At 45.8% G+C, this 14,941-nt stretch overlaps 1 protein-coding gene across 3 annotated transcripts in view; it reads left to right on the plus strand.

The window, feature by feature from the left end:
- nrip1b (nuclear receptor interacting protein 1b) overlaps positions 1–14,599 on the plus strand; it is a 39,374-nt gene extending 24,775 nt beyond the window's left edge. For all 3 annotated transcript variants that reach the window (XM_076101169.1, XM_076101167.1, XM_076101166.1), the window contains one exon: positions 8,324–14,599. In XM_076101169.1, coding sequence (XP_075957284.1) covers positions 8,763–12,419 — 3,657 coding nt within the window. In that variant the 5' untranslated portion in view covers positions 8,324–8,762 and the 3' untranslated portion in view covers positions 12,420–14,599. The remainder of the gene's footprint in view (positions 1–8,323) is intronic.
- The last annotated feature ends 342 nt before the right edge of the window (positions 14,600–14,941 follow it).

Consider the following 14,941-nt stretch of genomic DNA (forward strand, 5'->3'; position numbering starts at 1 on the left):
TGTTCTCTATGGTCTCTAGGTTCTCTATGGTCTATATCTTCTCTATGTTCTCTATGTTCCCTATGGTCTATATCTTCTCTATGTTCTCTATGGTCTCTATGTTCTCTATGGTCTATATCTTCTCTATGTTCTCTATGTTCCTTATGTTCTCTATGTTCTCTATGGTCTCTATGTTCTCTATGGTCTATATGTTATCTATGTTCTCTATCTTCTCTATGTTCTCTATGGTCTCTATGGTCTCTATGTTCTCTATGTTCTCTATGTTCTCTATGGTATCTATGTTCTCTGCTCGGCCCAGATCCAAATATATACAGTATGTATGAACAGGACTGTGGAAACCTACGCCTGCTGTGATGCACAGAGATAAATAGTCCCTCTGAACCAAACCATTGCTCTGCCAAAATCCATCGAAGTGGTTTATTCAACTAATCATTTTCCTCGCCCCAATTAAACATGGCCATCTAGAGAGGCAGTAAAGGCATATGTCTGAGGTCATATTTAGTAATAATGAGTTCCTGACCAGGACTGCTCTTCCACAAAGACTGGACGAGAGGAAGAGCAGCTCGGACTTTATATTGCAGTAACCATGCTGTATTCAGTAAGTAGTGCAGACCACTGTGTGTGTGAGGTCAGGCTAAATAAAGTGGGCTCTGCCCTAATATGTAGAAGAAAATGGATTTGTCTCCGGTTCAAGTGGAGATCACGGGGATCTTGGCGCACTTCAAGAGAAAAAGACTTTAAGCACACAGAGAGAGAGTTGGTTGGAAATGTAACACATTAACTTGCAGCTGTAACTTGCAGTTTGTCATATTGGCATTCTTTTTTAAAACCTCTTCAGAACTACAACAGTGATTGTGGGGCCAGTTATTCATGATAATAATCGCTGAGGACCTTCTTACGTATGTCACGTTACATTGTGACGTGGGCTTTAATTAAATGAAGCTTTTCAGCTCTCTAATATTACAGTGTTTGGGGATTTACAGTTACCTTTTATATACTGGACTATGCATGCAGTAGTCTGCAGTAGTTGACTCCAATCAATAAGCAGTGAAATGTGTTGTGGCTTACAATGGCTTATGGTGAAAGTGTAAAACATTTTGTTTGCAGTAACGTAACAGAGGGACTCTGTCTAATGTTTGGTTGAGTTTACTCATCTTTAGTCAAGTGGTTAAAACTTGATTTTAATCCAAAGTAGTGTCACAACTAGGCCTGTCACAATAACTACTTTTGTTTGTCCCAGAAATAATTTCAATGAACATAATTATTGTCATGTTAAGACCATTTTATGCTGCGGATATAATGATATAATAGCAAAATAAAGCATGTACTCTCTTTCAAATAGCAGTGAACTTCGAATTCTTAAGAATATTCAGACATTAGCAATGGATTGTGAAAACGATATTGACAGTTTCTAAATAAATAATACAAATGGACTCTCGGGCTCTGTTGACAAAACACTTGAGTTTGCAGCAGCAAAGCGAGCAGTGGTGGCAGGTATTCCCTTCTAACGTCCTGGTTATCCTCAATAATATAGCTCAATAACTAGTTCAAATGACTTTTGTCCAGTGTTTAGCTTGAGAGGAAATCAAATGAGGCGTGCAATCTGAACTGGAATAGCTGAGGTGGCCTGCCTAAAGCTGACACTTGGGTCTTCTCCAGGTTGCGTAACAGGGTGGTTCAAGGTCCTTCGGGGTGGCAGGAGGGCAAGCAGATTGTTGCTTGTTTTATCAATGTTATCAAAAAGCCTTCCATTACGGGAAAGTATGGTGAGCAGCACTTCCTCTTTTCCTGTTGCTCTTAATGGCGCATTTACTTAATCCTCCCAGAGATTAACGTTATATATCAGGGGTCACTAATAGGCGGACCGCGGTACGGGTCCAGAACCATACGCCGCTGTATCTGGACCCTGGACCTAAAACCGCTAGATCAGTTTGAATTATTACATTTTCACAGAGCGCTTCTATTTTAACCGGCGCAGCCTTTCCAGCCTTTACGGTTCGTTCAGCGGTCCAGGAAACACACCGACCAATTACATGCGTTGTAAATCACATCACATGATGCTGCTCAGCCAATCAAATGTGTGTATTCTGATAAACTTCCCCACTCGAGTGAGATTTACACACATGGGGGAGACGGGGGAGAGAAACAGAGTAGTTGAAGTATAATACGCGAGTCAGAGAATTTATTTCACATGCCGTTGTCCAAAAAGAGAAAAGTGGTCAGAGAGACCTGAGAGACCAGAGAGACCTGAGAGACCAGAGAGACCAGAGAGACCTGAGAGACCAGAGAGACCTGAGAGACCAGAGAGACCTGAGAGACCAGAGAGACCAGAGAGACCTGAGAGACCTGAGAGACCAGAGAGACCAGAGAGACCAGAGAGACCAGAGAGACCAGAGTCTTTAACCAAGAATGGACAGATTCTTAAATGTTAATTCTTCATACGAGCAGATTAAAACCAGTTTGTCTCATATGTTCATAGACCGTGGAGATTATTAAAAGCCGTAATTTGAAGACAATACGAGACAAAGAACAACTTCTTTTAGCAAACGTACCCACTCACATGTGAAATGAAGGCACAGATAATAAACAATTTAAGAGACCAATATGATCAGAATCCTAACACATGAATCTATTGTCCAACAATGATGTTAACAGAGAGGAAAAGTGCTGAAACAAGTGGTTTAATAACCACGGATAAAGTCTTGCACACAAAGTTCTCTTCTGAGAAGATGACAAGAATATAATATCGCGGCTATTTTGAGTGACATCACTTCACCCTGAATGAACTGAATTTAAAGCTGCAGGACAATTCAGTTAAATAATGTTAAAATGCTTCAAAAGCTTTCTGTTATGTATTTAATCCAGTCCTAATAACATTTATTTATCATCAGAGTATGTATTATTTATAATTCATCCAGTTAAATTTGATATCTGACAATAAATATTGTTGAGGTGTTATTCAATTGAACTTTCTTTATTTGATTTGACAGTCAGCTGTTGACTACATACAGACGTTAATACAACTACTCGGCTCCTTTAATATATATGGGACTAAATCATAGAACAAGTTAGACATTACTGTGATGTTCTGGACTTTTAATGAGGAAATTCTCTCTAACTGGACCTCGTTGAACTTTAATTGAATATTGTCAGAGTACTCTGTGTTACTGCATCATGTATTTAGGTGTAGTGGATAATAAGGTACATTTGAATTCTGCCTCCATGTTTGTGCCACGTTACTTGTATCTAAAGGTGGGTTTGGTCATGGACCTGGACTGTCAGGACCAGCAGCCGTTGCTCTGTGAGCACTGGGCCAGGTGTAGGACTAATCTTATTGAAGTCTCCTGTTCGTTGGCATGTACTCCGCTCGGCCCTGCCAACTGGATTGGTGCTGCTTGAGAGATTTCCCCTGAAAAGGTTACACATAATTGTTTTATACGTTATTGGGTTAAATGTATTTAATTGATTTAAAGGATTCCATTAATCGTGTGACTTTGAAAAGGACTGAATTGTTACTTAAATAAAACACAAATAGTGTGTTTGATCATTGTACTGGAATGTCCCTTCACAGCCCACGTACCATGTATTATCATTCTCCAACCTCACTCAGAGCAAGCATTAGTGTGATTTAAAAAAATAGAAAGTAGGTCAATGGGAGCATTATGAAAAGGCAAAATGATAACGGAGACATGTCCTCTTCTTTTTCTGTCACTTAGACCTCTGCCACTCACCGCATTACTCCAAACCATCTCAAATGACTCCCAGTTAAGAAGAGAAGCGGTACTCTTTTAACCCAATAAAGGCAGACATCTTGCTGACTCACGGCAATAGCCCTCTTAGGGCTGATGCCAAGGATATTATGGAAATGACTCATTAAAGGCCAAAGTTTTTTAGCTAGTTTGATCCAGCTTTCAGGGCCGCCTGACAGTGGAACATTTGATCTCAATTGCAAAGTGGCTCATTTCCCTCAGACATCACCGCTGCAGTCTGCTATGAGAGCCGAGCTCGGCCTTTCGGCGATGCCGGCCACGGGGCGATCATCTGCTCCTGTTTCCAGCACCAGTGTTTACAAATGAAAAATGTGTGTTGTTTCGGGAGGGAAATGAGCACCATTTTGGACAGCCGATGGAAGCAGAAGATTACCTCGGAGCCCAATAGAAATGAATGAGGTATAGATTGATGGTGGCCACGGCTCATTAAGAAGGAATGTGAGTGTGTGTGTTTAATTGATGCACTAATTCTCAGCCACTCAGGAAATGGCCCTTGGGTGGGTCTTCCAAATGGCACACAAATATTTACTGTGGACACAAACATTTTTCAGAAGCACGTCCGTGCAAAGCCTCTGCATGTAAGGTAAAAAGGGGGACAGGATGTCGGGTCTACGATAAAGTGCAATGATGTCATCGTTGCTCTTGCTACTTTGGCCGGGTCCTCCGCCAGTCAGCTGGGCTCTGAACCGCTTAGATGACTCATCAGCATGCACGAATTCTCTCTCGACCCCAAGAACTCTTTGTACAGATGAGCACAGATGAAGTTAAAATCCGCCCCCGCGCTCCTCATCCAAGGCCAGCTGCAGGCCGAGAACCCTCGCACTCTGGTCCCATTTTGTCCAAGTCTGAAATCTTAGCACTCAGTCATCACACACTGTTCCTCACACGCAAGTGCTCTGATTAGAGGATTTTTGCCTGTGGTACTTAACACAAGAGTTCTGACTTCTCCGTGTATCACATTTCCTGTATGTGGGGTACATCCAAAGGCTTTTCTCTCTCTCTGTGTGTGTGTGTGTGTGTGTGTGTGTGTGTGTGTGTGTGTGTGTGTGTGTGTGTGTGTGCACATGGAGGCATGTTTGCTATGCACGACTTGTTTGGTCAATGCATCCTTAGAAGTGGGTCAGAGTGCCCTAGTTCTCATTGTGTGGGCGTGCATATGTGTGCGTATTGCGTTGCATTGTTATTTTGTCCTGATTGACTTATCTGCAGAAACATTTTCTTGCTCTGGCTCTCCCGCTGTTCGGAGCGTGTTGGTCCTCTTGTTTACGTCTCTCTCAAGGTGAACAAAGAGCTTTTAATTCAACTTTCCTCCGGCGCACTCGTTCACTCGTTGTGGAAGGCCCGGAGCAACGGCGTTTGGTCAGGTAGCTTATGTTTTGTCTTATTTAATCATGTCAGGCCATATTGGATTTACAAATAGCGGTCACGCCGCATGTGTAAGTGAGCTACCCCGTTGAGTGTGTGCAGCAGAGCTGGGCCGCAGATTACATGATATAATAGTGTTTAGGCATCGCCTCCTTCTTAAATTCCTTTAACCTTGACTCCCCTTAAATGCAGGGAGAACACATCTGCCAGGCTGGTGTCAGACATTAGTAATACACACCGCTTGGGCAGCATTGTCACTTTTTATTAACGCCCAGAGCTTTGCATGGACACCAGCTGTTGCGTCAAGTGGAAAAGCCTTGGCGGAGTGAATGACCTTGACTTTAACTGCCACTCCTTTTGGCTCTTCCCCTTTTTAATTCTTTTGTTTGGTCTCATACATTTTAAATGGATTACCATTCCAGACAATGAAGGTCATTCAGGAAGTCCCTTTTTTGAAGATAAAAAAAGAAGCTGTATTAAACAGCAAGTGGGTTCATGTCTGTGTGTCAGTCTGAAGGTCTCATATTGAGATCCGATCCCTGACATCTGCATCGGCACGTTTTTACGTGGGCGTCCTGGTAATTCTATGGAACTCCGGCGGCGGCTGAGAGTGCAGTGACCTTTCCTGTTCCCGGTGTCTGGTAAGCACAAGAGGAGCGAAACACACGGAGCACCGCCGAGCAGCCAGGGGATGATGGCTCTGTCACCCCCCCCACCTCCCCATCATTGTGCCCTCCCACGTACGTGGCCGACTGTAGGGGTAAAAATCACTTTAGAATGGCGCCTGCTTTGTCATTGGCTGACATTGTCAAGGATAATGGATAATCACCACAGAAACCGTAGAGCACCTCATCGGTGCTGTGGTGTCTCACGGTGGGGGAGGGGGCTGGCGGAGGGGTGGAGGTCAGGTTTTTTGGGTGCCACCACCGCTGAGATGACATGTTAACAGATGTGTAAGGTCATTTCCAATGTATACACCGGGGGAGATAATGTAATAGTAATGCACACATCACACATTGGGAGAGAGGAGGAGGGCCGTATGCTTTGGGGGCTCGGCACAGAGGACAGCTTTCCCTATATTAAGGTCATTTATTTGTTAACCGAGCTCTGTCACTGAGGGGAACATATTTTTTCTTGCCCTTGCTGTCGCAGGGCTTTTTGACACCGGCTCCGTCATTCCGTGTCTCTCAAGAGCCTGAAGGTCCCCACTTTCTTTAAAGAGTTATTTGTGCTTTATGTGAGATAGTGAATGCAGTAGCTCTGTTGTATATTAACTAGTATAGTGCAGTGTCATAGTGTCCCTGTGCTGCCTTGTCTGCTCTGTATTGAAATTTCTTTGAGCAAAAACATAGACAAGGTCAACTGTAATTCCAAAGGTTTACTGCCAGCAGCAGAGAGATTAACAGAATTTCCCATGTTGGAAACTATGTCAGTGTTTCTTGTCCTTTTTTACATTTTCTCTCTCACTAACTGGATATCACCGCATGTTAGTTATGTAGCCACGCTGTGTTGAAGATAAACATGTGTACGTGTTTACTGTGCTGATCAAACATGGTGTAACAGGGCATTCTATTATAATTGCACTAAGCTCACTGGCGGGAAAATAGCCCTAATCCTGAGCATCTAAGATTAGCATGACAGCAGACGTCAGATGGCCCAGTATGACAAGGTTGGCTTTTGTTGTTGTCAGATTTAGGTCAGCCGCTTAAAAATGGCCTTGAACTGTAATTGACGCTGATGGGCCAATCTTGGTTAAATTATTCTATTCTATACATTGCCCTCTTAAAACCGCCAACCTGTTTTTCTGCTGCCAATTAATTGTGCACTGATCACCTTGAATCCCGCTCCTAATCCCAGCTCATTTTCAAGTGTCACCTAGTCGCCCTTACTGTCATGACAACCTGTGGACCTTGGCCACCGGGATGGATTTCCTCCTGATTAGAAGCGTGTTGCTTTGTTGTTTTTGGCCCGAGCTACTGCTCTCTGTGAAGTATTTAGGCCGCTGGCCATGTGGGTTGCCATGGCCTTTCGTCATAATCAAGGGCTGCTGTCCTGTTGTGTGACCTGCTATGTCGGTCCACTCAGCGGACACCAAAGGTGAGGGCGGCATCGGGAAAGGACACAGACAGCATCTGAGGCGAAGGGGGAAGCTCTGTATTAATTAACCTTTATGGGACACGGCCAGGACTGTCGGAGGTGTCCTGTATCCACGGAAACCACGCTGACAGGGTTCAGAGCAGAGGTCTCCCAGGGCAGCGCCGCTGACACTGTCATGGCAACTGGCACAATGCTCACCCCAGTGTCACCGACTCTGCCCTCCTGACAGTGGTGTGGTGTGACAGGTGCACCTGATCCTTAAGCCAGCCCACCCCTCGATACACACACACACTTGACAGTCAAGTACAGCTTGTCTGTTAGCTATATCTTTGCTGTAATTGTCCACTGCCTTTGTACTGTACTCTTAAACACGAGTCGCATCAAGTCAAGTCCGCTCATGTTTTGCTTTTGTCTCTGATTTGAAAACAATTCAGGCTCAAAGGAACTAAGCTTTTTGAGGATTCACAGCTGGCCTGGTGTTAATAAACACCTGAGACTGAGCCGCTTTTCACTTAATCTGCGCGAGTAGTATGCATGCACATGTATGTCTTCATGCTTGTGTCTAGGCATGCGTGCTTAATGCTTACTTGTGTGCATGTGAGTGGGTGGGTGACTCCTGCTTTGTGTGGAGGGTTGCATCATTTGAGATGCTGCTCAAGTGCATAAGGAGCAGGAGGTGGTGTTGGGGGGGGGGGGGGGGTAATCCACTGAAATGACAAGCTGCATAAGAAATTATTCACAGCTCTCACAAGGCCCTTCACTTTTGAAAAACATCGCTGTGAGGGGCTTATAGCTCAAGACCTGAATGTTTTCAAGGTAGTGGGCTTGCATTTTCAATTTGGATCCAATCAGGCCTAATCTACATTCGTCGTCTGCTCGGTGGCTGTGAGGGGAGAGTGCAGAGAGGAGAAGGAGCCGTGTGCAGTCAATCTGAAATGTTGCTAAGTAACAGGGATGGCAGACAAGGTGGTGAAATGAATGTCATATAGTGCTGTGTAAATCCCCGCTTCTCACACAGTTTCTCCTTTTTCTCCTCTTTCTCTCCACCCAACCCCCCCCCCCCCTCTTTTCTCTCTCACTCACTCCTATAGGTCCCCCATGTGAGATCTGCAAAGCTGAAAGGCGCCACTGACAGGACCACAGCCAGGCCTTACGACAGACATCCCAAACATCCAAAGCCACGGAATGTGTCAACATCTTTGTGGTGAAATCCCGCTGACTTCTCGCTTGCTACTCGCATAAGCGTGGAGCTGGACCTTCTGGGATCCTACAGTGTTTAAAGGCATACAACAATGCCTGGGAGGCCCACCTGCCCCAGATTGCCTCCAATCATGGTTGCTGTGTCATCACAGTGCTGACTGTGCCCACTACCGAAAGGGATCGCATCTGGTCGGCGCATCCTCCGGCCCACTGCAGACTCTCTTCTTTTTGGTATTTAGGAAGTACATGCCACTGTCAACCAGATGACCTAGTGGACATTTGTTTCCTAGTAGCAGTGCTCAACCATACGAGGGGATCCTAGTATTGAACATGACTCATGGGGAGGAGCCTGGCCCTGAGACACACAAGGATTCAGCTGTTCTAACTTATCTGGAAGGTTTACTGATGCATCCAGTGGTAGCCGGGCCTGGGGCCACGGCGAGCGGGAGGTCTGAGGCTGCCCACAGCAACCAGGAGCAGGGTGACAAGGTGGGCGGGCCTTTCCAACTGCCCAATCATGGCCCCACAGCTCCCAAAGCTGGAACTAACGGGCCCACACTGGGTTCTTCGCAGCACCTGAAGAAGGCACGCCTACTACGCTCTGGAGTCTGGAATGATCCAGGGACCCAGAGGATGACTTCACCCCCAATGGAGCTGAATGGCCAAGTGGGAGGCCTGCAAAATGGAACACTAGAGGGATCTCCTCATGCCGGGGAAAGCACCCTGTTGGCATCCCTGCTTCAGTCATTCAGTTCACGGCTTCAGAGTGTGGCAATGTCTCAGCACTCTAATAAACCCCCCAGTGAGTGTTCCTCTCCATCCAAGGCACCACCTGCGGATAAAGAGCCACTTCCTGTGTATGGGACAGCCTCTAGCCGCTTGAAGGGCCTGATGAGGAAGAGCAAACTTCAAAATCACAGCAACACACCTTACAGTCGCAGGGGACACAGTCAGGACAGGCCCCCAGAATCACCTCGCTCAGCACACAGTGCCACGCCTCCCTCTGCCCCTACTACTGCTGAATCCGTGTCCTGTGCCGATCGTCTGAAGGCGGTGGCCAACATGGTGAAAATCCGTTCTAGTCCTGCACCTTCACCCAAGCCCAGTGTGGCCTGCAGTCAACTGGCCCTGCTGCTGTCCAGCGAAGCCCATCTCCAGCAATACTCCAGAGAGCATGCACTCAAAGCCCAGCTCTCAGGAAGATCTGCCAGCGAGAGACTAGCTGCCATGGCAAACCAGCAGTATGGCCAGGACAGCAGGCCACCTAGTGTGGGAGGGACTCTGCCTGGAGCCTCAGACACACTAAGCTCCTTAACAACCCAAAATGGAATGACAACAACAGCCACAATAACAACAACACTCCCTCGAACGGCACTGTCCAGTCCACAGAGCCCCTCTTTGCTGCGTGGCAACAGTCAAAGCTCCCCACCCACTCCCCCACATGCTCCAAACGCCACTCTGAGCCAACCACCAAGGGAGAAGCGAGGCTTTGACTCACGTCCAACCCGTCCCCCGCAGACATGCAGCAGCTTGCTGCTGCTGCTTCTCAACAACCACAACAACCAGAAGCAGCTGACCAAGAATGGGCACCTGGAGGACAGCTGTGGCATTCTTCCGCCAAGCGGCTCATCTTCAGTCACATCTGACAGCGAGTGCTCGATCCAGGAGAGGAGCCTGACCAAGGACAGCAGTGATGCAGAGAGTTCCTACTCGAGTTGCTCTCCCATTGACCTCTCCATAAGAAGCCGGGTCAGTACACGAGACACAGGGCCCAAAACTACCGCCCCCTCTTCCTCCTTCTCCTTCTCCTCTTCCACCTCTAACTTCTCTTCTTCCACCACTGTGTTTTCCTCCACCCCAGTCGCATTCTCTCCCCGAGCTTCTGCTCAAACCTCCACTGCAACCTTTTCTCCATCCTCTACTGTTGTCCCCTCTATTTCCACTGCTATTTCCTCATCTTCCTCCTCCTCTATGTCTACCTCCTCTCTGGACAAACTAACAGAATCTTTAATAAACAAGTGGAAGCCAGAGCCACCAGGATCAAAGCTGTGCAAGAACAAGGAGCCTGAAATGAGCCAGGACCTAAAATCACACTCTAAAGTCACACTTATGCAGCTTCTTCTTGAGCGCAGAAATAATGAGATGGTTAATAAAAGCGTAGGTAACCCCGATTTTCCTGTTGATATAACTATGGCCACCATGGCTCGAGACCAACCAAAGGGACTCGAGCCCTGGGAGGAGACCAGGACAAAAAGTCCCATAGATAGACCTGTAGCCCCAGCCCAGCCCCTCTACTCACCACTCAGCCGGGACACTAGTGCTGCACTGTCCCCGTACTCCTACCCCTCCCCCCATGTCCAGTCCAGCCCATTGGATTTGTGTAAATCTAAAGCCTTCCCTGCTGAGAAGGCTTCAGAGCCTGCCTTCAGTGCCAGTAAACTGTTACAAAATCTGGCTCAGTGTGGCACAGCCTCTTCCTCCCCACCCATCCCCTCCAGCAAAGGGCTTGGTCAGGAGCTAGATGCCAGCAGGCCCCTTGCCCTATTGGAAAGGCTCAATGCTCCAATCCACAGGACCACCACCACTCCACTCTCAGACGGACCCTCCGGCAGTGGCACACCTTTCAGTCAGAAGGGAGCTTCTCCTCCTTCAACGCAGATCGAGAACCTTCTAGAGAGGCGCACTGTGCTGCAGCTCCTTCTAGGAACGGGCTCGGCTACTGCTCCAGTCGGCCGCAAAGATAGGCCCAGTGGCAGTGGCAGGAGGAGTGTGGAGGTTGCAGGGGGCTGCTATGAGAAGAGCCCTGGTGCCTCTCTCATCTGTAACAGCTCCAATGGGCCCCCTTTGAACGTAAAGGTCAAAACTGAGTTTGCTGAGGAGGTGGGACCGTCCTTGGCCATGTCTGAGGACTCTGGTGGCAGAAAGAGACCTAGTGGCTACGAGAAGAATAGCCCCCTCTCAGATTGTCAGCAAGACTTAAAAACAGAACCACGGCCTGCAGAGGTCATAGCAAAATATGGCCTCCTCAGCCAGCTACTTAAACAACAGACTGCTACCTACTATACCAGTTCTGCTATGCAGGCTGAGTCACAGCCCAGGCCGGTTAAAGAGGAACAGAGGGAGTATCCAAGCCCCAGTCCTAAGAAGAGACGCCTCTGTTCTGGCCGGACTGATAGTTTGAATCATACCAGCTGTCCAAGAGCAGTGGACAGTGGCGACATAAACATTTTTGCATCTTCTGCTGTTCAGGAAGAGCCTGACCATCAGAGGAATGTGAAGGAAGAGGAGGCTCCACCAAGGAGTCCACCAAGTGAAACCCTCACCAGAGAGAGTCGGGGCTTCAATGTACTCAAACAGCTGCTGCTCTCTGACAACTGCCTGAAGGAGCTGTCCCAGCAGCCCCGGGGGACACCCAGTCCCTCCGTCCTGCAGGCCAATGGGAAGGCCAACGGCAGCATTCTCAGTCAGGCCGCCCATAATCACAGCTTCCTCCACCTGCCGAGCTGGCACCCCCATGGTTCCCTTAACTCAGGGCTTCCGAGTAATCTCAGACCACTGCCTACCCCCCCTGCAGGTGACAGCCCTATCCGCACCCCCTGGAGCCGCCAGCCAGCTCCATGGCCAGTCGCTCAAAAACGGGACCCGCCTACTCTAGTCAAACAGGAGCCCGAGAGCCCTGTGAGATGGGGTAGTCAGGAGAATGAGGAGGAGGAGGAGGAGGAGGAGGGTTGTGACTCAAACCCGGACTCTCCACGGCTCTCGCGTTCCAACCCCATCCTGTATTACATGCTGCAGAAGGGCAGCATTCAGCTGAGAAAGGAGGTGCGGGATCAGGCAGAGGGAACCCACTCTATGGTCAGAGTTAAAGAAGAGCCAGTCAGTGACATGCATGCTTATGAACACAGTCTGAGCTCCATCCCGCAATCACCGAACCACAATGACAAGCACAGCCATGAGAGCCAGGGGCTGAGCCAATCATACGAGTAGAAGTTGTATCAACTACAGAAAAATACAAAGCGGAATTGAATTCATTGACTTTTGTTTCTCCTTTTTTTTAATGACTTGCCAAATTGGTTTGATGGGACAAATAACAAAGACTGCAAACATGATCTTTTTTCTTTTGTGGAATAGAGCAAGTTTCAATTCAAATGCATACTTGCTTTGGTTTCTCAATTTTACATAGCGATGTCATGGAGTGGTACAGAACAGGTTTATCATAGCAAAATGTCTAATTGATTCAAGCAAAACTACACAACTGTCACAAATTGAACCTTTCCCATCAGTGATTACCATTCACTGCATATGTAATTTGGTCAATTATGAAGTCGTCCTTTACAATTTGCTCTTGTTTTGCACTTTTTATTTGTATCTGAATTCTACACATATCACTATTCCATGTCCCCTTTGTTGCCGGCCATAAAACATTTAGGAAGAACATTTCAGGCAACATTTATTATTGATGACTCGAAAAATGTTAGCGCTCAGTTCAGTGGACATTTATTTATTTTCTCCATCAGAACATTTTCAGATAAGACAGAGACCCATCAATTTTAGATAAGATTCCAAATAAAGCCATTCTAGTGCAGACACGGCGGTCTATTACCACAATGCACATGATGAATTCATTCAAAGGAGGACCTTGAAAACTATCCTCGCTGCAGTGAGGATCCTACCATGATGAATGCTTCACAGTGTGGTACAATTACCAGAGAATAGTCACAATTCATTGAGTTACGCTTTCATTTGAATTGAACGTTTTAATATTCAACAGTGCAAATTCAGGGCGATGTGTTTGCAGATTGTGCAGTTTTGGGCAGATGGGTTAACAGGGCGCGTGTGGTGCTTACCGTTGAGCAACTGTATGTAAACAGGTTTCTGGAGCAACAGCTAAAAGGCTGAGAAGCGTATCTCACCACCACTTCTCTCTTCAAGTGTGAAGCACATTGCTTTTTTGCTTTTCCTTTCACGTGAAGGACCACCTAGAGTTTGCACTATCGAAAGTCGAGTCCTCTGCGTCCTTTTCCAGAATCATTTAATGGCATGTAATAAAAAAAGAAAAGTCAATATTGTTATCCGTTGAGAATTTGACAGTTTGTGATTCTTTTCTTCATCTTTCTTCAACTGTTGTGGTTTATGGACATCTTTCTTTTCTTTTGTGGCAGCCTCTTAACTCATAAAATGTCAAAAGAATTGCATGGTAATTAAGAGAAGACCACGGGTACATCTTTGTTTTCCAAGCAGCTGGATATGTGTACCTGCCCCCCAATAACCACCAGGACATTTGGTGTCTTGAGGGATATCCGGTATCTAGCTCCTTATTTTGATTGTACTGTATTCTTTTCGGTTAATGTCACACACTGCTTTATCCATTTAGTCTTGTGATCTTTTTAATACATATACCTATGAAGTACGTCTCTTCGATTATTAATACATTTTCACAATGGTTAAATATATTTGTGTAAATAGTACTTTCAGTATGAAAGATGACTATTTTGTAATGTTTAAGAAAAGATATTACCCTAGTTTTTAATGCCCTGACATGTAAATATGAATTATATGCGTGTGTACATACAAAGGCAGAGGATGCTATGCCCATCTTTTTTTGGTTGGTTTGTTCTTTGCATGTGTCTCTATGTGGTAAATGATAATCTATCCTGCGCTGTGTTGTGTAATAATGTCTGACTCTCCTCACTGCTGCCTGTTGCATGCAGACGCATGGGAACTACCTGTGTATCCCTACTGGTGATGGGGCAAAATGTCAAGTCTTAAAAATAGGTCTTTTTTATCACAGAGAGAGGTCCGTTTAGAATACCAACAGTCCCTAAATAACCGCAGACTGTCGAGCAAGTTGATTCTGAAATGTGTGAAAAATAAACGTGCATTGAATATTTTTGTGATTTTTCTTTTCTGTTACTGGTTAACAAGAGCTCTGTGAAAGAGCTCGGGGCTATAGTGGGGGATTGACGTACAATCATAGATCTGCAATGTGCATCTATCTAAGAAATACATTTGTAGCAGCAAATATATATATATATATATATATAAAAAAAAGATGTTTCATTTTTTTCATGTGAAGACCTGAAACATAATTTCTTTTTTTTTTTTATGTTTTCATTTTTTTGGTGTTCATTTGCACTGATATCTCAAAAATAAAGTTCTGAAATGCATGACCTCGTATGAATGCGTTCCTCTTTTTCTAGTGTGCTATTCAGAAGTGTGTTGTTTTTCATCCCATGCACACATTGGGGCTGATGTGTATATTAGATTATAAGATGTTATCTGGGGAGAGCTAAAACACATTTATATTCCTCTACATTATTTCATTATATTCTCCTGTCCAATGGCCATGTTCAGCCTACTTCTAATTCATGTGAGAGGTCACTTTAACAGTTCAATGATTAAACACGTTTATTGACATGCTGCATGATATGAGTTTAGAAATGAAAGTCTTTGGTGATAAAGTAAAGCAATACATAGGCAGCAGACGTCCCAATAATCTGACTTTCCTC

The sequence above is a fragment of the Anarhichas minor genome, unplaced genomic scaffold, assembly GCF_050575085.1.
Source record: "Anarhichas minor isolate MPS153535 unplaced genomic scaffold, ASM5057508v1 ptg000027l, whole genome shotgun sequence".
Lineage (NCBI taxonomy): Eukaryota > Metazoa > Chordata > Actinopteri > Perciformes > Anarhichadidae > Anarhichas > Anarhichas minor.